This window comes from Calliphora vicina, chromosome 4, assembly GCF_958450345.1.
Source record: "Calliphora vicina chromosome 4, idCalVici1.1, whole genome shotgun sequence".
NCBI lineage: Eukaryota > Metazoa > Arthropoda > Insecta > Diptera > Calliphoridae > Calliphora > Calliphora vicina.
In genome coordinates, this window is record NC_088783.1 from 15,593,017 (window position 1) to 15,616,180 (window position 23,164).

General features: G+C 31.6%; 5 protein-coding genes across 6 annotated transcripts in view; 1 reads left to right on the top strand and 4 right to left on the bottom strand.

Moving 5' to 3' along the window:
• The window catches only part of Bx (Beadex), a 94,919-nt gene extending 77,651 nt beyond the window's left edge, over positions 1 to 17,268 (bottom strand). The window contains exons 1-2 of the mRNA XM_065510291.1: positions 17,129 to 17,268; positions 9,302 to 9,633 (exon numbers count right to left, since the gene is read on the bottom strand). Of these exons, the coding sequence (XP_065366363.1) occupies positions 9,302 to 9,586 (285 nt within the window). The 5' untranslated portion in view covers positions 9,587 to 9,633; positions 17,129 to 17,268. The remainder of the gene's footprint in view (positions 1 to 9,301; positions 9,634 to 17,128) is intronic.
• LOC135956825 (UV excision repair protein RAD23 homolog A) lies at positions 865 to 2,065 on the bottom strand. The gene has a single exon (XM_065507418.1). The coding sequence runs from the start codon at positions 1,945 to 1,947 to the stop codon at positions 1,111 to 1,113; it is 837 nt and encodes a 278-aa protein (XP_065363490.1). The 5' UTR covers positions 1,948 to 2,065; the 3' UTR covers positions 865 to 1,110.
• On the top strand, positions 7,553 to 9,210 carry LOC135959202 (UV excision repair protein RAD23 homolog B-like). Its single transcript, XM_065510290.1, has one exon. It carries the CDS (start codon positions 7,814 to 7,816, stop codon positions 8,957 to 8,959), a length of 1,146 nt encoding a protein of 381 aa, XP_065366362.1. The 5' UTR covers positions 7,553 to 7,813; the 3' UTR covers positions 8,960 to 9,210.
• Positions 10,324 to 17,268, bottom strand: HisRS (histidine--tRNA ligase). Of its 2 annotated transcripts, XM_065510288.1 has the most exons (7): positions 17,129 to 17,268; positions 13,393 to 13,723; positions 13,091 to 13,303; positions 12,799 to 13,020; positions 11,473 to 11,679; positions 10,807 to 11,400; positions 10,324 to 10,748 (listed from the first exon to the last, which is right to left on the bottom strand). In XM_065510288.1, the coding sequence occupies exons 2-7, from the start codon at positions 13,600 to 13,602 to the stop codon at positions 10,545 to 10,547; spliced, it is 1,650 nt and encodes a 549-aa protein (XP_065366360.1). In that variant the 5' UTR covers positions 13,603 to 13,723; positions 17,129 to 17,268; the 3' UTR covers positions 10,324 to 10,544. The 2 variants fall into 2 exon arrangements, with proteins under 2 accessions (XP_065366360.1, XP_065366361.1); XM_065510289.1 differs by lacking the exon at positions 13,393 to 13,723.
• Positions 17,269 to 19,809: 2,541 nt separating this feature from the next.
• Positions 19,810 to 22,739, bottom strand: LOC135959200 (protein SPT2 homolog). Its single transcript, XM_065510287.1, has 6 exons — positions 22,547 to 22,739; positions 22,026 to 22,376; positions 20,732 to 21,914; positions 20,332 to 20,455; positions 20,181 to 20,266; positions 19,810 to 20,113 (listed from the first exon to the last, which is right to left on the bottom strand). The coding sequence occupies exons 1-6, from the start codon at positions 22,604 to 22,606 to the stop codon at positions 20,028 to 20,030; spliced, it is 1,890 nt and encodes a 629-aa protein (XP_065366359.1). The 5' UTR covers positions 22,607 to 22,739; the 3' UTR covers positions 19,810 to 20,027.
• Between the last annotated feature and the right edge of the window lie 425 nt (positions 22,740 to 23,164).

Consider the following 23,164-nt stretch of genomic DNA (forward strand, 5'->3'; position numbering starts at 1 on the left):
AAAATTTTTATTATATTTTTTTAATTGATTAATCGAATAAAAATTCAATCGATTATTCGAATTAAAATTTTATTATTAGACGATTAAAAAAAACTACATTTTTAATAAACATCTATTTCTGGTTGTTTAAAATTATTATTCGATTAAAAAATCCGGGTATATATTACAATTTTAGAATACATATTGGTGTTTTTTGAATTTGAAAAAATCTGAAAAAATTAAATTTGTATTACATTGTTTTCAAATTGATTAATTGTATAAGAATTCAATAGATATGAATAAAAAGTTGAAAAAATTTTAAAAACAATATTAAAATTAATTGGATGAAATAAACGATTAAAAAATATTCGAATAAAAACAAATTTTATAAATTGAAAAAATCTCAGATTTTTATTTTGACAATGAAAGCTTAATATTACGAGTCCTAAATTTTCACTTGTTCTCAGAAATTATTTAAAATATCTTCCACAATGCATATAAAACTGAAAAAAGTTGTCGATTCACCAAACTTGCATTGGTTCTGTACACTAATTCGAATGTAGAGCTGTATATTAAAATACTCTCATAAACACATGATCTCCAATGACACGCTAATGGTAAAATCATGCATGATTCACCCAATTTAATATTAAAAAATTCTCGATAATGTAGAGATTATTTATTATTATATTAAATATTTTAAAGTACATACTCATTTCAAAATCTAAATTTTGTCTTCTCTATTCTAGGCCGAATAATTAAAAATATGATACAAAAATATCATCAAAAATAGAACTTCAATAACTTTCAAAGAAATTCATCACATTGTTATAAAAAAATTACTCTTATTATTCTGTAAAACTGAGTGCAAAACAAACTACAAAATCATTTATAATAAAAATGTTTTATTAATAATTTATTCGATTTTTTATACAAAAAAATAAAGAAAAACATAAATTCATGGCTCCTATAAACTTGTTAATAAAATAACAAATGAACTACATAGTTTCTTTACATAATTTTTAACAATTCTTTTACACCTCTTTACTGACCTCATGGTGTATATTTAATTATGTGTATTTCTCTGAAATACAACAATTACTAGTACTCTAACTCTAGACATTCTTTAAACTAATCATCATCATCATCTTCCAAGTCATCATCATCATACTCCTCATCATCGGAACCATCAACCAACATGCTAAGGAATTCTTGTTGATTTTCGCTAATTAAATTTAAAAGTTCTGGATTTGTTTCGCCGACACGTTGAATGGCAGCATCTAACAGTTCTGGATGTAGTTGCAAGGCATCGCGTAAAGTTTGAAATGTAGGATCACCGCGAAACATCTCAAATGGTGTCATGGATAGATCAGCATCCGTATCGGTATAACTTTCTCCTTCGGGTGTAGAGGGAGAGGTGGGAATGCCTTCAATTAAGTATTCTATAGCACGTTCAGCATTATAAAAGCTGGCCGCTAAAGCTCTTCGTACATCAGACTCTGGATAACCCATGCCTACAATTTGGGCAACTAATTCATCTTTTTTACTGTCAGCCGGTGCTGTAGGTGTTTTGAATTCTGGTTGAGCAACTTGCTGTGCTACTACTGGCGAGGTTGTGGTTGGTTCATTAGTTTTAACTGTTTGTTTTTCTTGCTCTGTCTCTGGCTCTTTCACTTTGACCACTTCCTCTTTAACAGTCTCTTGCGGTGCTTGTACTGCCTTTGGTGACTCTTCCAGTGGCTGCTTTAGTATCATGATTACCAAAAACTTTTTTACATCTATATTGTAGCTATTTAGCTTCTCAGCATTGGCGAGTATTTTACCGGCATAGATAAGTTTCTGCAATTCTGGTTTGACACCAATATCGGGATACAGTGACAATTCCTTCTTTAGTTCATAAACTGTTTTGGTTTCCTCTATGTCCACAACTAGAGATTTTTGGTTTAGCGTTTTTATTTGTAGTTTCATGTTGTTTGTTTTCTTTGGATTAGATTAATTTATTTTAAAACTAAATTTCACAATATTTCGATGAATAAAAATAAACGAAAAACATGCGTGCAAATTCTTTAATTGACACAAACACACACACACACGTTCATAAAATGTTATTTTGACAGTTCAGCACGTTTTGTTATTCTTTGTAGGGTTGTATTTTTAAGCGAGTACTTACAATTTACTCAATGTGGTGTAATGTGGTGAGTATAGAAGAACAAAGAAATGTTATGTTTTTTTGAATAAAAAGGGTAGTTTATGAGCGCCACTCTGGGCCGTAACCAAATTTTTAACGGAGATACATATTTTATGCTGAACTTCGTATAGTTTGTTTTTGTGCGCAGTCCATAGTTCCCTAGATATGGGCTTCCAAAGTTCGAATATTGATTGTTGTTTTTTAATCTAATTTGGTATATACTGTATTTTGATATATATTTCATTGGAAAGCTTTTTGGGAACCCATTAGAGTCAAAACTTTGTGTTTTTATCCCAATTATTTTTGGAAAATTCTTTTTACTTAAAATATGTCAGATTAAAGGTATGCTTTTGTTTGTAATAATTTATGTACAGACTTCAGGTTTTCATTTAGCGTGTCATATCTTATTTCCGAGTTATGGGTAATTAAAGAAAACTACCATATAAGACGTTGACCGATATAATACAGAGCTTAAAACCCAGGCCGCAGTCCGGCTATCTAGAAAAATAATGTATGCGAAACCGCTTTTCAACTACCAATAAAAACGAGATTTTAAATGTTATATGATATCGTAAATTAAATATTGGCTACAATTTGTGTATAATAATATAAAATCAGGAATTGTTTAAATGTGTTAATAATTTGGGATGGTTTATATCCAAATTTAAAACAATTTGTGATTCAGAGACAATTCAGAGGCCCATAACTCGGAATCGATTGACCGATATCGGTAGTCCGTATGTTTGTTGAAATCAATATATAGAAGACCCTAGATAACCTATGTAAACATATGTGGTATCAATATATCATAGCCCATAATTGGCCCACTGAAATATAAGCAAAAATCCTACGACTATTTATTAGCCAAAACATTTTTACCCAGAATATTTTATACAATTTCGTGTTCCATTACGATTTAAGCAACACTTGTTATAGCAACAAAATCCAATCACAAACAAAACAAAATCCTTTTTTTATTTAACAAGAAAATACACTTTTTACTAAGATTTATTTGCACAAAATATGTTGCTTTTTTAACCAAAAAAAAATAGAATACAAGAAAATTAATTATATGATTTTATGTTGTTTTAATTCAAATTCTCTAACAAATAAATGAAGAAATAACATTCATTAATGGGACTTTGGTATGAATTTTACTTCAGCTGCTTACAATTTTAACTTATCACTCCTTGGGGAAATTCAGCATAAAACCCTTTTACCATGACATGGAATCTCGTACGTAAAAATAAAATCAAAACAAGAACACATACACTGATTTATTGCAGTTGGTCACTTTCTATAACAATAATAAATAGCAGACGTGACTTACGATGTACGCAAACTGTATTAGAGTGTTTAGTATTTCGTACACATTATAAGGACATTGGGAAAAGCCAACCCTTTCCCTTCTCATTTTCTTTTCGTTTTTGTGGTATTAAACAAAATGCAATAGTTTTGTTCTTGGGGAATATGCTTACCGTACATTAATTACCATATTAGTTAGAGCCTAGCCAAGAAAAGCTATGGAGTGATATAAAAAGGGACTAATGTTTCCCAAAAAAAATGTATTAAGATAAATGGGTTCATTAAATAAATAAAATTAAGAGAAACTTTGGTTATTTTTTCTAAAATTAAAACATTTAGAAATGTTTAAAGAAAAAACCCTTGTTAAAGTTTTAAAACAAACTCAACTGTTGAAAGATTTATTTCTTAACTTTTTCAATTTTAAAATGAAGCGGAAATTAGCTGATTTTTTTGGAAATTCTTTTAAACTTTAAACCGGAAATCAAAAGCAGTTTATTTAGCACGTGTTTTATTGAATTCTTAAACCGTTTGTACTATTTCAAGAGAAATTATTGAATTGTACGTTCATTTTAATCATGTGAAATATTTGAACAAACGTGTGTTAGATTTTTATCTGAACAACACTTTAGGATGAATGCTTCAACACCCATTTTCGATGCTGATAATAAAAGTGCGGTATTAAATACTATTAATACTTTTTTTCTTCTCACATCTAATGTTTGTTAGAAAATATTATATTGGAAATGTTTTAACGTTGATTCGAAGTGTGTTATACAACCCTTATTGTTACAGTTTCAATTAGTCAGAAAAGTAAAAGATTTTTATCATTTAATTTAATATTACATTTCTGTAAATCACTCGATTTTGGGTTTGGAATTAAGGAATGTACGGCTAATTAACTAATTCGAAGCTCAGATTAAACCAATAAAAGATTTAATCCTTTCCTTTAAAATATTTTGGCATTCACTTATTTGGAGCGGAACAAATCCATATTAAGTTACTCAAAACGGACTATTTTGATTTTAAAATAGACATTGCCAAACAAATCGCGTTTGTGCTTGCGCTTAAATTCCTCCACAATGAAGTTGACCAAACGATTGTCATAATCTTAACCACCCTAATGTGTGACACCAGCAGTAGATTTAACCTCAAACATCAATGGTTAAGATGAAGATATCAAAAGTATCACCACCCAAATCGAAAATCAACACATTCTTTTCTCCCTTTAAGTTTTCATCTAGACCATAGGCTAAAGGCTCCTTAATAATTCGTAGGATATTTAAACCAGCAAAGGACTTTCACTATTTTTGTCAACACCATAGAACTGATCTCTTCGGTAGCAAAACGTTAACGCTCTTCTGAACTCTACTTCAATTTTGGGCTTGCAGTAATCGCTGATCACATGGAAGAGCCAATGTTTCATGTCTTGCTGAGTTTTAGGATCATTGAATTTCAGGTTTTCTTTGAGATTGAGATCTGGCGATTGGGCAGCCCACTTCAAAACACATATCATACCACATTGTATTGTAATCACTCGGTTACAACCCTAGAGGTGTGTTTGAGAACATTTTCATGCTGGAATCTCCAAACTAGGGGCATATTTTCGTCAGCGTTTGGATACATAACATCGTTTAAAATTGATATGTATCCGATACCACTCATATTCTTATTTGTGTACTTGAAGTGCAGTCTCTTTCCCTTCGGCCGTCTTATAATTGCTCTTTCTCGACCAGTGTAAATATTCGAGCATTACGTTTTTTTAAAAAACAATACCAGCCTCATTTGTTCTGCGGCTAACAGTTCGAGAGCTAATTTCCAATTTCAGATCTCTCAGGGAGAACATTTTTGGAAATTTCTCAAACTCTATTTCTATTGAGTTCTTCCTTCCAAATTATTTTTTTCAAAAATAAACATTGAAATCCCCAAAATAATTCATACATTCAAGTTACTGCTAGTTAACGAACCCTTTGTGTGATTTTTGATTTTGAAAACAAATTTTAAAGCATTAAATTGTCGCTGACTAGGAAGACGGAGACAATAGATTTAGCGTTTTGGAAAAAAGCTAACAAATTAAAAATGCTGCAGCTTGGTTTTTTGTTACCGATTTTAAATTGAAAGTACTTGCAATCAATCTATTGAGCAAGAGTAAGTATGTATGTCCTCTTATGTATGTTGAGAACACATTATTTTGCCTGAAAATGTCACTGATGACACGTGTCATAAAGTCTGCAATCTCTGGTCAACCAAGATAAGTGAGAAAATTATTTCATGTTGATTTTAAGCATACATTTATTAAAGAATCTAGATAATACTTACATCTAATGATTATCGATATTTAGCTTTTATTAGCAGTGGAATCAAAAATACAATTATTAAAAAAAAAAAAACAATTCTCCAAAACAATACAACTTCCCTTTAGGAGTAGTAGTCATGACTTTCACTGAGATCATAAATTGTTGGCTCATAATATCCATGCATACTTCTTTTTTCGAACTTATTGTTTGACAATCTACGATTTCTTTATATCATTTTATGCATAATGCTTGTTTTTATTCATTAAACTGCTCTGCTCGTGTGAGTTTTTTTTTACCAACCCCTAATTAGAAAAGGTCGAAATTCATTGGATTTTTTTGAGAAGGGATCAATTTTTTTTTCTGTTTGTAATAAATGCAGTGGTTTGTCAACGACAAACAAACTGTAAAATAAAATTAATGTCTAAATTCGGATTAAACGCCTGACTCTGCAGGACCAGTTTATTATTTATACACACTATTGCATGCCAGCATTGTTTTATGTGTTTGGTTTTAGAATCTGACAAATGCATATTTTTATGTACATAAATAGTTATAAATTTAAGTACATGTATGAATAAAAAGAGAAAAACGTAATATGTATGTATTGTTTTAATGTTTTAAAGATTCATTTGCTATTGTGGGGTAACTTCACCCTATTTACATTAAATCTTTAGATTTTATTTTCGAAAATAAATAGATTATATTGGTACAATTTGATTTGTGGTCAGCATAAAAGAAATTCTCCCTGGGGTTTTTTAATAAATAGGATTAGTTAGTCATTGTTACTTAAGATTAGATTTAGAGGAAAATATATAAAATGGATCTTATTACTGTAGTATATTCAAATGTATTTTGGTAAGTCCAGGAGTTGATATGACTCCAACAATTTCAATATACGAACGAACAAATATTCGGTTTCGGATTATTCCTAAAATAACCTAATACTAGGTCAACATATTTTTTGCTTCGACCAGCACTCCGGGATGACCCATACTTATGCAATGCATTGTTTTGGAACTAGGAAAATAGGTTATGGGAGGGAGGATAGATGGAGTAGTGTTTGTGGACATTTGATTTGAATTTTCCTATATTGAAAGTGACAGGAAATACTTCAGCAGGAAGCTTATTCCACATACGGACAGTATGGTTAAAGAACGAATTTTCCATGCGTTGTGTGATCCACTGTCCAGTCGACCGCCAATCGATGAGCGTAAAAAACTACAATATAATTTTTCAAACTGTTAATTGTCAAATTGCATGTGAGTTTCAAGTCGCCAAAGTTGTTTCTGTATATTCTGAAACTCACGCGTTTTCTCTGGTTGTTTAGGCCAGATCATCAGGAACAGTTTTCCCAAAAGGCTTTAGAAAAACTAAAGATAAAGACAAATAAAACTATAGAGTGAAGAGAATTACACACTCAAGCTTAATTTGTAAAAATATCAAAGCTTAAACAAAACACCAACAATAAACAGTGACTTTTTCTTTTCTTACATTCCCCACTACAATTGGTTGGTTTTTTGCCGACTCGAACTGAAGTATTTAAATAAAAATATATACATATTATTTTTCGATTATTGAATAACAACAATCGAATCACAAAATATTATTTCTCTCAGTGGATAAACTCACCACTATTCATTATTTTCGCAAATGGCAATGCTGCCACTACGTACAAACAAAAAAAATCGATAACCGCACGCTATAGTGTTGCAAAACTGCAAGTATTCTCTTCGTGTTTGTCTGTATTGATGTGCGAAAAAAACCAACAAAACAACAAAATTGTCAAAAACATATGTTTTTAAACAATTGCTGACACATCGTCCCTATTTTAAGCTGCCGTCATTTTTTTTTTGTGAAAATCATTGGAAAAAATCGTTTATTTGTGAAAATAACGAAAAATATTTTATGATAGACTAAAAACCGAGTGTATTATAGCAGTCGAATAGTGTTTTTTGAAAAGTAAAAGTGTGCTAAAAGCGAAAAATTGAGCAAGAATTAGCGAAAAGAAAGAAAAAAATATTAAGAGTAGAGGAAAAAAGCAGCAATCATGAAATTGACTATCAAAACACTCGACCAGAAAACATTTTATGTTGAATTCGATGACACCAAAACAGTTTGGGACCTAAAGGCACATTTGCAGAAAATGCCGGAAGTTGGTGTGCAGCCAGAGCTACAGCAATTGATTTATGCCGGACGTGTGCTGGACAATGATAATGTCTTGAAAACGTATAGTATCGATGAGAGGAAGTTCTTGGTAGTGATGGCCAAGAAATTACCAGCAGCCGCTGCAGCCACAACAACACCAGCAGCTACTGCTGCTGCACCACAGCCAGCAGCAAAAGCTGCCGAACCAGATGTAGCCAAAACTACAACCACAAGCTCGAAATCAAGTGAACAGAGTACAGCATCCGCAACTACTGCAGCCTCTGCATCACAACCAAAGACTGAAGAGAAAGCCCCAGAGAAGGAGAAAGAAACACCGGCAGCTACAGCTACTGCTGTCTCCACTGGTACCACAACCGAGAGCAGAGCTCCCCTACCGCCACTAGGAATTGGCAATGTTTTAGATGTGTTGGATATTTCACCCACAGCAGCAGCTAACGAAGATATGGTACGCGAAATAATGAGTATGGGCTATCCAGAATCCGAAGTACGTCGCGCTCTAATGGCCAGTTTTAATAATCCAGATCGCGCCATTGAATATCTCATTGAAGGAATACCCGACATACCAGATATGGTAAGTATGCCACAATCAGCTGCCCAACCGGCAGCTGCCGTTCCCGCAGCACCTGGCGCACCCACGGGTGGTCCAAATCCCCTCAACTTCTTGCGTGAAGATCCACGTTTCAACCAAATGCGTCGCGTTATTCGCCAACGCCCCGAATTGTTAAGCAGTGTTTTAGCTCGCATTGAGGAAACCAATCCCGCTCTGTTGGCTGTTATACGAGAACATCAAGACGAATTTGTCGCCATGATCAACGAGGAAGCTGGCGTAGAAGCCCCTGAGGGAGGCGGCGGTGCTGCCCCCAGAGAAGATGTTGTGGAAATTGTGCTAACCGAAGATGAAAGACATGCTGTTGATCGTTTAGTGGCCTTAGGATTTCCCCGCGAAATTGTCTTGCAAGCCTATATAGCCTGTGAAAAGAATGAAGAACAGACCGCTGACTTTTTATGTCGGCACATGGAAGATTAGAGCGTTAGTCAGCGGAAGAGGAAAATGAGAGAGCGAGCGAGATAAAGGTAAAGCGTAAAACAGCAATGAGTACATATTAAAGGAGTCAAAAAAGGAGCATTCATTGGATTTACAAACAAAACAAAAAAACAATATATATTCTTACACATGTTGTAAAAATATTAATATATTAATATACATATAATATTGAAGATTTAATTAAACATCAAACAAATGATAAAATTCGTAATAATTCTTGAGATTCAAATCAATATTTGACTTTGGCTTTTTATTTTATTTCACACTTGCCTTAATTAATGGCAGCAATCAATTTTCGTTTTCAATAAATAACTGGACACTTACCTTAGTAATACCGGCTATATCTTCGTAGCCTAAACTGTACTGTGTCGCTATTTGATATGGTATCTGTTGCTGATGATATTCGTTAACATAATCGTTGTAAAGATGTGGTGGTAGTGGCGGCGCTAATTGTGTTGGATTAACAGACGTTTGTGGTGCAGGATCATACATTACCGTTGTTGGCTGTTTTTTAGCTTTTGGTTTCCTGCCTCTAGGTTTACCACGCTTTTTGGGCGGGTTCAAAAGCCTTGAAGCATTTACGAATGTATTTACAAATAAGTCGGGCATTTTTTGTTCTCAATAAATTCTAAATTACCAGTGAAATCTACAATAAACTGAAAATAAAAGAAGTAGTAAAAGTAGTAGTAAATTATTAAATGATAAGCAACACTTTTAGTTTTAAAAGAATTGTAATGAAAATTCTGTGTTAGCGTTTAACCCAGAAAAAGCGATTTTAGTAATATTTTTTAACCTATAGAATGTTACAGGAATTTTTTATACATGCAATATATTTTTAACTGAAGTTTTAAGTTATCGAAAGCTTTCTTTAGAAAATATTAATCTAGTAGCAGATAATTTCTTTACGAAGTATTGAATTGTACATTAGCGGTATTCACAAGTACTTCCTCTAGCAAAAGAGCAGTTTAGAAGAAACCAAAAACAAAAATATTTGTTGAAAAAAATCAGGGTAGAAAATATGTTTCCCAATTTTTAACCGTTGTTGATTTTAAATAACAACCTAAGGGGGACTATTGCTTAGTTATTTAAGGGCTTCGAAAAATTGATTTCAACATACAGACTATGCTATCTTTAATGATCCAGAATATATATACTTTATGGGTTCGCAAAGGTAAAAGGTGGTATTTTTAAAATATTGATTAAATATTCTGCCACCGGTATATTTCTAAAGAATTTTTTTTAATATTATACCACAGTTTCTGAAGAAATTTTCAATAAAAAACTCTTGGGTACTTAACTGTTACCTCTTCCACTACTTTTAATTTTAATAAAACACAAAATAATCGTATTTTTTAATTATAAATTTATTTCACATTATTTTTAATATTGATTCTCGGGTTTGGTAAAGCAATCATAGTTTCTTCAAGGCGCTACAATATGATCCCATCAGCCAGTCATGTTTTCTAAGCGGTGCCACAATAAATACATTAAAAACAAAATAAATAAAATGAAAACTATTGAAAATTTGTGTAAGTGTGAAGTCATCATAATGAGTCATTTGCAGAATTTAGTTTCGTAATCTCTTTTTGATTTCATCGGCCAAATTGGTCAAGGGAATGTCTTCTTCTTTGCGGCTGGTAACTTCACGTAGCTTAACAATGCCCTTGGCCAGCTCAGAATCACCGAATACAACGGCCAAAGGAATTTGCTGCTCCTCGCAATGTTGTAGTTGAGCCAAAAGTTTGGGATTCAATTTATAAGAATGTTCAGCCTGGAAAGGAAAAGTTTAAGGTTTGGTTTTTAAAATAAACAAATAAATCTTAGCTTACCTTAACACCTTGATTCCACAAATCATTTAAAATGCTTAAACGTTTCTCGTGCAAACCCTTGTGAGCCGAGGCTACATATACCTCGATATCGTTGGTGCGTTGCTTAATGCCGGCAGCTGCTGCTTTGGCTTCTAGCACAGAGAATATACGTTCCACACCTATGGAAACACCCACACATGGTACTTGTTTTCCTTTGGTATCAAACATACCAACCAAGTTGTCATAACGACCACCACCAGCTACAGAACCCACGGTACCTTGTTCTTCGGCAGCACCATTGGCTAGAATTTTTGGCTCAGCCTTAAGTACACATTCGTAAATAACACCTGTGTAGTAGTCCAAACCACGGGCTAAACTTAGATCAAAACTAATTTTATGCGAAAGACCCATAGCGTTGCAGTACTTAAGTAAAAGTTGCATGCCTTCTAAACCTTTAACGGCAGCACTAACAGCTTTCAATTTGGGATCAGCTAAAAGTTTTTCAACCAACTCAGTACCACCACTCAATTGAACATATTCGCCAATTTGATCGGCAGCCGACTCATCCAAACCTTTTTCGCCAATCATTTCACGACGCACCTCAGACCAGGGAGACTAAAAATATTAAAAGGAAATCAAGGAGAATAAAACATTTTCTTATTTAAGAAATATTTTACAAAATATTACTTTATCCAATTTATCAACGGCAGAACAAATGGAACGGAATTTATCGGCTGGCACACCACAGGCTTCAAACATGCCATCCAATAATTGTCGATGATTTAGCTTAATCACATAATCTCCAATATCTAAAGTGTCCAAGATCTCGGCGACAATTTTAACACATTCAGCATCGGGTAACATGGGATCGAAAGAACCGGCGATATCGAAATCCTGTAAATGTGTACAAATAATTAGGAATTGGAAAATGGATGTTTTCAAGAGAGTTATTGATGGTTTTCTATAGGAATTATTGAGCCGGCAATATATTTTTTAAAAAATACTGAACTTGCAATAGATTTAGGAAATATTGAGCTAGCTATTGATTTATTTTAACTTATTTTGTGCAATTAATAGTATCACCAGTACAGAAAATCGTCTGTATAACAGTATGTATTTCCTATACAAAATCTTCTTATAACATTATTTTCTATATCTGTATAACAGTATTTTCGATAGAAAATGTTCTATACAGTATTTCCTATAGAAAACCTTCTGATAACCGGATTTCCTATAGAAAATCTTCTGTATAACAGTATTTTCAACAGAATATCCGCTGTGTAACAGTATTTCATATAGAAAATCCTCTGTATAACAGTATTTTCTATAGAAAATCCTCTGTATAACAGTATTTTTTATAGAAAATCCTCTGTATAACAGTATTTCATATATAAAATCTTCAGTAGAACAGTATTTTCTATAGAAAATTGTCTGTATAACAGTATTTTCAACAGAATATCGACTGTATAACAGTATTTCATATAGAAAATTTTCTGTATAACAGAATTTTCTATAGAAAATCTTCTGTATAACAGTATTTTCTATAGAAAATCTTCTGTATAACAGTATTTTCTATAGAAAATCTTCTGTATAACAGTATTTTCTATAGAAAATCTTCTGTATAACAGTATTTTCTATAGAAAATCTTCTGTATAACAGTATTTTCTATAGAAAATCTTCTGTATAACAGTATTTTCTATAGAAAATCTTCTGTATAACAGTATTTTCTATAGAAAATCTTCTGTATAACAGTATTTTCTATAGAAAATCTTCTGTATAACAGTATTTTCTATATAATAGTATTTCATATAGAAAATCCTCTGTATAACAGCATTTCATATAGAAAATCCTCTGTATAACAGTATTTTCTATAGAAAATCCTCTGTATAACAGTATTTTCTATAGAAAATCATCTGTATTACAGTTTTTTCTATTAAAAATCTCCAGTACAACAGTATTTACTATAGAAAATCTTTGTGTATAACTCTAATAAATAGCAAAATCCATACTTACACATTGATAAAACTCCCTGTAACGACCGCGTGTCATGGCAGGATTATCACGACGATAAACCTTGGCAATGTGATAACGCTTAATGCTCGATATCTTATTCATGGCTAAATATCTGGCCAAAGGAACTGTTAGATCATAACGTAGTGACAAAATTTCACCACCTTGATCTTTGAGATCATAAATCAACTTGGAATCCTCACCATATTTGCCAGTTAATACTTCCTAAATAGCAAAAATAAATAGTTATTTTTCCGGTTTTTTTGTTTTTTAACAGAAAACACTGAAAATTTACCTTCAATTCGAATACTGGTGTATCAATGGCTTCACCACCATGTTTCTTAAATACAGCTGTGATTTTGTCCAAGACATTTTGACGCAACATCATCTGTTGTGGAGCATAGTCACGAGTACCCTTGGGCGTCTTCAAAGTGAACTTTTGATTTTGTTGGGGCTCATCACCCAATTTGGCCTTAAGGGCCAACAAACGTGCTACTTCTTCATCGATCTGCAAGAAAATTCCAAAAATAAAAAATCAATTTTATTTAAAAAATCTTTTACCCAGAAATTGTTATTAAAAATAAATTTAATGCTAACCTTGTCCAATTCCAGTTGCCGATGTTTTATGGTACCACTAACACCATTACCAACTCCATCATCAGTATCATTATCATTATTATTATTTGTATTATTATTGTTCAGAGATTTCAAATCAACTTTGGATGACAACGAACGACAGTTTATTTGTAATTTTAATAAATTATGTTTGTTGAAACGCGAGGTAGTTTTTATAAAAGAACTTAACATTTTGTGTATAATACTTTTAATGAGTTTATTTTTCTGTTTAATTACTTTTTTCAATTAATATTACTCTCTATATTACAATTTATGCTGTGGTAATTTTTTGTTTGTTTTTGTGGCTTTAGACCTAAACGACAACAACAATAATGAAACTGAATTAGAAGTGGCTTGAACTTTGGGGGTTTTTGGTTGATTTTTTTTTTTAACATATTGTATTAGTAAAATGTTTTAAATGTTCTTTTTTTTGGGTTTATAATTTATGAGCACAACACTATTGACAAATGCACAAAAAAACTGAATAAAAATGAATGCAAATGCTGCGTATTTTTTACATAAATAATGCAATTAGGTGAGGTTGTTAGTAGGTGGTAATAAATATTTAAATGTTTCTAATTTTATAAAAGTTGAGACATAATTTTAAAAAGCTAATCATAAAGGTAAGTATTTACAAATTATTTGATTGATTTAGAAGTGTTTGTGTTTCAGAATACATATTGTGGTTTACTAATTATACAGGTTGGTATGTGATGAAAAAGCTCCATATTATGTATTTTTCAAGGATCACGATATAAACAATTTCTAAAATTAAATATTTAGCAAAAACAAGTAAGAGAGATATATTCGGCTGTGTCGAATCTTATATAACCTTCACCAATTTATACTTCAAAATAAAAATTTTAAATATTTTTAGGTAAACAAAACTATTCTTTTTCCAAAGTTGTTTTTTTAATTTTTTGGAAAAAAAAATTTTCAAAATATTTTAATTTTTTTTTTTAATTTTAAGAAAAATGTTTGGTTTTTTAAATTTTGTTGGTGAAAAAAAATGTTAAAAAATATTTTTTCCGATTGACCCTATGTAGGTCCAACTTAATGGTCTTATATACAGTCAAGGAAAAAAGTCTAAATACACCGTACAATTTTGAAGTTTTAGAGAATTAGTGGCGATAATTAAAAAAGATGTTATAGCAATGTTTAAGGTATTTAATATTAAGACTATTTGAAGTAAAAAAGAATGTAAAAAAAATGTAACATAGAAATTATTGGGAAAAACATAATAATTAGCGGGAAAAAAGTCTACATAGGTACAACGTAGTATCTTCTAACATCACATATAATATTCAAATTATTTTAATTTTTTATTTAATTTTAAAAAAAATTTGAAATATCTATCATTAGATATCCATATTGTCTATATTAATGACTTAGTAATCCAGATATAGGTCAACATAGTTAAAAAATCGAGGTTGTCCTGGTTTTTTCCTCATATCTCATTTGTGGACCGATTTTGCTGATTTTAAATAGGAAACTTCTCGAAAGCATGCCTGACAGAATTATAGAAGATTTTGATCACGACGATATCTGGGGTCTCCGCTATCTATAAGGATCCAGAATATATATACTTTATAGGGTCGGAAAATTGTATTGTGGAAATTACAAACGGAATGAAAAACTTATATATAACCTTCTCACGTAGGTGAAGGGTATAAAAATTTAAATTAAAATATTAAAAATAGTTAATGTATACTTTTAGGAGTGATAAATAAATATTTCTTACATAAGCTCGGTGTTTAAAAAAATATAAGTTGTACCTTAAGGTATGTGAAGTTTTTGCAGCAGAACATTTTTACAAAAGCTAAACATTCCCACGACAGCCGGTTCTACGCACCGGAATGACCCGAGTTCACTCGGACAAGGGATGTCAACTCAGCAAACACTGCTGCTACAACAACAACTACAAAAGCTAATGAAGCTAAGCCAACACGTTACGAATTTGCACATACAATTATTTGCACTTTTGCTAAATTTCTGTGATATACCTGATTCGAAGATAATTTTAAGGAGTCAATATCTAATCGCCTAGTTGAAAAATTTAGATCGCAGGTTTATAAAAACTGGTTAAGGAACAAACAGGACCCAACGGTAAACTGCCCTATTCAATGAAATATCGATTAAAAGTCGACAGCATTGAAATTGTAACAAAATATTAATCACTGAATATTTTACGTAAAATATAAATATGTATATTGTATAAAGTGAATTACAATAATTAAAAAAAAAGTATTTTTTCTAAACTTTTTTTAAGAAGTTTTATTTTTACAAGGATTGATTGATACATTATTTTTGTAGACAAAAAATTTTAAGTTTTAGGTTAAGTTAAACTCATTTTATGGGGTATGCATAGTTCACTACAAAGAATAGCGTTCACTAGTTAATCAGCCCAATTATGAATAAAAAATTCCGCGGGAGTTTGTTCCCGGGGAGTTTTTTCCCATTGAATTTGAATAGGAAGAATCAGAAAAGGGGAAAAACTCCCGGGGAATTTTTATTCATAATTGGGCTGAATAACTCCTTCATTACTCCGAAGAAAAAATGCCCTTCATTAAAAACATATTAGCATACACAGGTATCAGGTATCTTCATTTAAACAAAAAGTAGTTTTATATGACTGTTATTATATATTTTATATTATTCATCATATGAATATGAGATGACACTTTCCTAACAAAAACAAAAAAGTCAAGGCCATCAAAAAAATACCGCTTAGTGATAAGAGAAAAACCACCATGTGCGTAAACAAAACAGCAACAAATATGCATGTAAGTGCCGTCATAGAGATGCTTGTATGTTTGTTTACATTATAATATGGATAACATCACCTCAATGTAATATGTAGTTGTAAAAACAGGTAAATTACATGGCAGAACAACAGCTGATTGTCATACAAAAGGTTAATAACTAACAAATAACGGTACTTTGCAACAACAACAACAAACTTAAATATTGCCAACCAATGCTTAAAATGACGTTGGAGATAAATAACAAAATGAAGGTTTAGAAACTGGTTTAACACTCACTCACTCCCCTCCTCATACTCTTGGAAAACTTAAACAAAGAAATAAATGAATGCTGATCTATTCAAAGTAGACCATTCAAAATATTGTTAAATTTAAAACAATTTCAAACAAAATGTGAAAGTTAACAAAAATATACTTAAACATTTTTGTGTATTTTTTGGATGTGGCTGCAATTGTATAAGCTTTAAAGCAACAACTACACAAATCAGCATAAGATAGACATATGAAATGTAAGAAGTAATACAACAGAAACAAACATAAAAAAACTGAAATGAGTTGGCTTTATTATAATGAGAGGGATAATTGAAATATGCAAGAATAAATACATGACAATAGAGATGTGTATATTTAAGAAAGATATTAGTTACGATGATGAAATCGTTTAACGATGTTGCTTGCAGTTTTTTTACCCTAAACTTTATGATACACACATTTTTCACCATAAATCAACACACAATTGCACATAAATAAACCTTATGTTGGCTGGGCAATAGGTGAAAGGGTTAGTTAGTACATAATAGAAATCTTTACCCCACCATCTTTTTACACACGCACAGCACACACCACCCGCAATAATAATTACATATGTACATACATACATTGCAATTTGTAGCCTGGACATGCATATTGTTGAAAATTTAACATGAACTTAAATATAGTTTATGTCTAGCACTAACCTTTTCTTTGGGTTCCTTGGCCGCTTTAAATTTTCGTACCAAATCACCTTGTAATTTAATTTCTTCCAAAATTTGTTCACGCGTTTCACTCATTCCTAAAAACCAAATGGAAACACACACAAGACAAAACTATTTTTTTTACTTATTTTACACTTTATTTATTTGAAATACAAAATGTAGTATTTTCACTGGTTTCTTTAATAATTTTTAGTTAGAAATTACTATTGTTTTCAAATTTTATTAGTTTTTTAGCAAAAAACCTGCAGAAAAACTTCACACGCGGCGCACTCGATAAAAAATTACGGGTGTGAACAAATCAAACCGAAGTAAAGAATTCGTCAACAGCTGATTGTTTTTTTGTTGTTGTGTTGTTAATAAAATACTACTTTATTTGTGGTGTGGTGAATAAATCAACATGGATCAATTTCATTTGTTCTAAAAGACATTAAACAGGATCATCGAAACATTTTAATAATTTTTTAGGTGTTAATAATAGCTAACTCTCAGAATTATAAGCACAAAATCGTTAAAATTTTTGCCCGCTTTCTTTTAGTTAAGAAGTTATAGGAATTTAAATTCAATATATATAACAGTAAATTTCTGATATATTTAGAAAATAATCTGATCATTATGGGTATCATTGAATAGTGCTTCAAAATACCTTTAATATGGTATATAATATGGTACTGTTCATTGACATTGTGAACCAAAAATTTCTTTTTGTATTTATATGACAGTACTTCAGAAAATTTTGATATACAGAAAAAGTGATTTTAGCGATGCCGGTGAGTCCCTTCGCCCTGCCGAAGCCCGACAATACTGAAAATATTAATATTTGATTTGTTCCAATATGTTATCACTGCGAAGACCAGGGCCATCCGAAGTAGACCTATTGTTTTGTAAATTTCAATTCCGAACAGGGATATATACTAACGGCTCTAAAATGGGTAATAGGTTGAATGTGTTGAGGTGTCTTTTAGGGAAAAAATCCTACTTTAGGCTATCTAACTACTGCTATAAAACGTGCATCCAATTTTTCTGAGGTATTATCAATATCTGGCGATAAATGTATGTATATTTACTGAAAGCAAGGCTGCGTTAACGGAATAGCGGGAGTCTTCACGACATGTTGGTTAACCGAGGAATGCCGGGTATCCCTAAATGAGATAGCGAGACATTCTAGTGTGCCGCGTTGACACGATGGAAATCTGGGTAACTGTATAGCAGATAAATTGACAAAAAGGGGTGCAATGATGGATCGATCCCTTTTCAGGTATATCCCTTGCTAAATGTAAGATGGTTGTACAGTGGAGACTGCACAAAATAGGTGGACCAATGAACCCACCTGTGCTGTAACAAGGTCGACTTGGCCCATTTATGACACCGTCAGGACGAATCTACTTATGGAATACCGTCGCAAATACGACTAATTGTTTCCTTTATTATAGGACACTGTATAATTGGTACACTTGCTTGAAGACTAGGTCTACGGTGCAACGACTACTGTAGAAGCTGACAAACTTAAGAGAACGTATCCTGGGAATCCCATTCCTATCGTGTTTAGATGAGCTGTCAAGAATCAATCTAAGACGAATCCACTCCTTTATCATAGAATCTTGTTGGGTCGCCTCCGAGACAATGAACATATTATAAATACCCTGCTGTTTACCTCTTGGGTATCACAATGAGATCAGCTTTTAATGGACCCAAGTGAGCTGCTTGACGAGTGTCTACCCATGGAATCTAACCTATGTAAATTTTAACTTTGATCCAATATTTCTCTAATCACATTTATACCTCAATATTTTGGAAAGGCATCCGCCTTGGTACTCCAAATAAAGCCAAAAATCTAAATTTTTTTAAATTTGTTTAATTGTGGGATTCTCAATATCAAATATTAATTTATTTTTTCTCCATTGCATTTGAATTGAATATATCTATATAACTGTTAAACTTGACTAAAAAATTCCTTAACTAACATTTTATTGCATTATAAATTTAAAAAAAAAAAATTGATAAAAATTTAGTTTTTCCTTATTTTTGCAAAAAAATCTATGAACTTTTTAATTATTAAAAGTGTATACAATGTTAGAACAATACACTTATAGAACCAATTCCAAATTTCTTTGGTATGCTCCAGCAATGATGTTTTATTGCCCTTTTAATAATTAATATTATTAATAATTAGGTATTTTTACTTCCCATTTGATAAATTCAACATATGTCCTTGTCTATAAACTAAATAAAAATAAAACAAATTTATCGTTGTTATCTTGGCTCACGTGATTAATTAACAGCGTAGTATTTTCTTTTGGGGCTAAACTCCCCATAGTTGAAAATTTTCGTATTTAATTTTTGTTTGTAACAGTAAATTATTAAATCTGTGCTTAAGAAAATAAAAAAGTATGTAAAAAATAATGTTTAGTATTCTACTATAATACAGAAAACTTAATAGTAGCGCTTTCCACACTTCACAATGATGGTTGTTTTGCTTTTTTAAAAGAGCAGTATATCCGGACTTATCACAAAAGGAACAAGTGAAATAAACATAAAAAACAAATTAGAGAGCAAGAGCTAGTATTAATTTTTAATTTGATTTTCCAAATCTCTTAATGAATTAATGCAAATTAATTCTCGCTATATCCCACAAATGTATATTATTAAAAAAAGCCAAATTATAGTTTTTTGTGTATATTGCAAAAGATTATTTTATTTTTTATAAAATATATATTTATGGGGTTTTTTTAAAACTAAATTGTAACTATATAACATTATGTATATATTAAATTATTAATAAAGTATTTTATGCATAAATTGAGAGAAGCCTTGGCTAAGATAAATCCATAACTAATACAGCAAAATTTTAATAGACTAACCAAATTTTAGAAAATGCGATTTTTTAGTTTATACGACGCTTTTTCATCATCATTTTTCGTTTCTTTTCTATAGCTTCCTGTTTCATATCCTCTAAATCTTCCTTGATGCCTAAAAATATGAAAAAAAGAATATAAATAATTTGTTTAAGGACTGTTTTCAAAAAAAAAAATCGTACCTATTTTTTTACTAATATATTCCTCTCTCTGTACTTGAGCGAAGTTTGATTCCATTTCACGATCATCGAAATCCTCATCCCGATATCTAAGGAAGAAGAAAATATTATAAGAATTTTTCAAATATTTAATAAAATTAGTATTATAACTTACTTTGATTTATCATAACCGAAAATAGCTTTGATGTGTGAGGAATAGTCTTCTTCCTCATCACCGTCATCAATGAAATCATCTAATTCAGAATCGTATTCTGAATCGTCATCATCTAAAATGCGTCCTGTGTAAAATTAGGGAAAATTTAGTTTCAAATGTAAAATGTTAATATTCATCAATATTTCACATGAAATATGTTCCCTTTTCCTTTTTTCGTTCATCAACTTTTATATGGAATTTTGTAAACAATAAACAGCTGTTTCGAACAAAATCAACTACTGTGAATGAAAAGTTCATGGGGAATTTCACGATAGCAATTTTCCCTTCGAGTGAAATGGATATTTCATGGGAACAAAATTTCACATGTTATTGCCGTTGGGTGTGATTAATTACTACTTACTTTTAGAAGCTGCCGATTTTTTACTATCACCATATTTACTTGAAGAGGGTCCCGGACCCCTACGCACGTCTGGTGGTGGAAATTGTCTAGTTTTCTGCACGTCCCGCGGTGGAAATTCTCTGGACTTAACCGAATTTATATCACGAGGAGGAAATTCTCTTGATTTAAGTGAATTTATATCACGAGGTGGAAATTCTCTAGTAGGACCATTATAAGACTGTTTACTCGAACTGCTACTGCTATAGGGATTTTTACTGGCTGCTGAGCTACTGGCACTGCTACTTAATGATGATTTACTGCTAGCTGATGATGAGGATGAGGCACTTAATTTACTATTAGATTTAGCACTTGTCGATTGTGACACATTGGATGAAGAACTTTTTCCATTTGATGATGACGAAGAACTGGGGTTTGAAGGTTTTGCAAAATTGCCAGACGAAGAGGAAGAAGAAGATTTTTTATCCACCGAAGTGGATGATGACTTTTTGTCTGACAATGACTTTTTGTCTGATGATGACGATGAACTAGATGTTTTACTACTACTACCACTATTACTAGCACTATTTGATTGATTTAATTTTGGTATTCTACCATTAGGTTCCATGCGTTGAGCTGACGAGGACGCAGAACTAGTAGATGAAGAGCCTTTCTCCTTGTCTGGCCGTTTGCCTTTAGCGTATTCTTCATCACGTTCTCTTTGTCTACGTTCTCTGGCTTCTTTGGCCTTTTGTCGTTCTTCCATCTCCTGCCTCTCCTTCAATGTCATTAGTCTATCGTTTTCGTTCTTCTTTTTAAACTCTCCAGGGATATCAACAGGTTCATGCTGCTTTTTCTCGGCTAGTTTAAGTAAAGCTTGAAAATCCATGGGAGGTGGTGGAGGCTTGCGATTTTTTAGTTTCCTTTTCTCTGCTTCACGTTTCTTACGTTCCTCCTCTTCCTGCCGTTTTTCAGCTTCCGGATCATAGAGCGGCTTGGATGATGTGTGATATGTTCGAGCAACGTTTGGACTACTAGAACTTGACGATGAATCTTTAATGTGACTAACTCGATGTCGAGTATGACTATTTTTCTCTTCTATTTCACGGGTAATGGCAGCTTTAACACGCTCTTTTGTACCGGAGAGATCTTTGAGTGATTGTGGCCTGCTGGGAGCAAAGCCCTTGTCTTCTTTAACATCTTTAACCTGTAATATTGGATTAAATTATGCATTTTTTCAACAGTTTTCAACAGAAAACATAAAATTTCTTTCGAAAATGTTTGAGATAAATCATTTTCGTTAGCATATGAAACTCACCTTATCTATATACTTCTGATAAAATGAATTGGCCTCTGTCGAGACATAACCATAATCATCCTGATCTGGCTGATCAGGTCCTTGCATGGTAACCGCTGTATGTTCCGTATTGATGGCATCCTCTAATACGGAACGATTGGCCGACTTTGTTACTTTCAACATTTTACGGATTTTATTTTTCGATTTTTCATCTCTCATTGATAATAGCTGATTAAGTTTCTCTTGTTGTTCTTTTTGTTTCATCTTCTCCTCTTGTTCTTTCTTTTGCAAGAACTTTTGTATATTATCGGATAATTTTTTTTCCTTTGACACCTTTTTTGGGGGAGCAAATTTTGTGCTGTAATATTTGCCCTAAGAAAACAGGAATAAAAAAACAACAACAACAAGTGTGTGAGATTATTATATTACTAAAGTGGTTTTATTAACATATGGGGGCCATCTAAATTTAATGACTGTGACAGTCAGTCATTGTACTTAAATTTTATGGAATATAAATTGTAATTTTTTCTTCTTTCACTTACATCACTTCTGCTATCCTGGCTATTCTTTTTGGCCATATGCAATAATGTACCGAAATCCATTTTTAACCTTCTGCTTAAAATTCAGTTTTAATAATGACGAAATAATATATATTTAATAAAATAAATTTGTCTGTAAATAAAATCACTACGTTTTCCAGATTTCTTTAGAAATGAATACGTTCGGCCATATTGGAAAATTAATGAAAACTGAGGCCAGCTGTTCATCAGTGGTGTTAATATATTCATTTTGAAAATCATTCAAGCGATTTTAAAATACATCTAGCGGAGGAAAATTGAATTAATGCAGTGTGGTATTTCTGCGTTTTCCCGTCAAATGCTGGCGATTTTTAATATTATTTAGCGGAAAAAATTATTTAATCTATTAGTGGGAATTTTTGCGATTTTTCTATAAAAATTATTTAAAATTAATTTGATAATAGAAAATTTATTGGAATTTTCTGAAATACAATTAGAAACGTTTAAAAATACATTGCATTTCACTAACACTCTAAAAAATTAGTTTTTTAACAAGTATATTGCAAACTAGATTTTTTTGTATGGAAAATCTTATTAAAATCTGTTAAAAATAACAATTTTATTTAAACAAGATTTAGTACA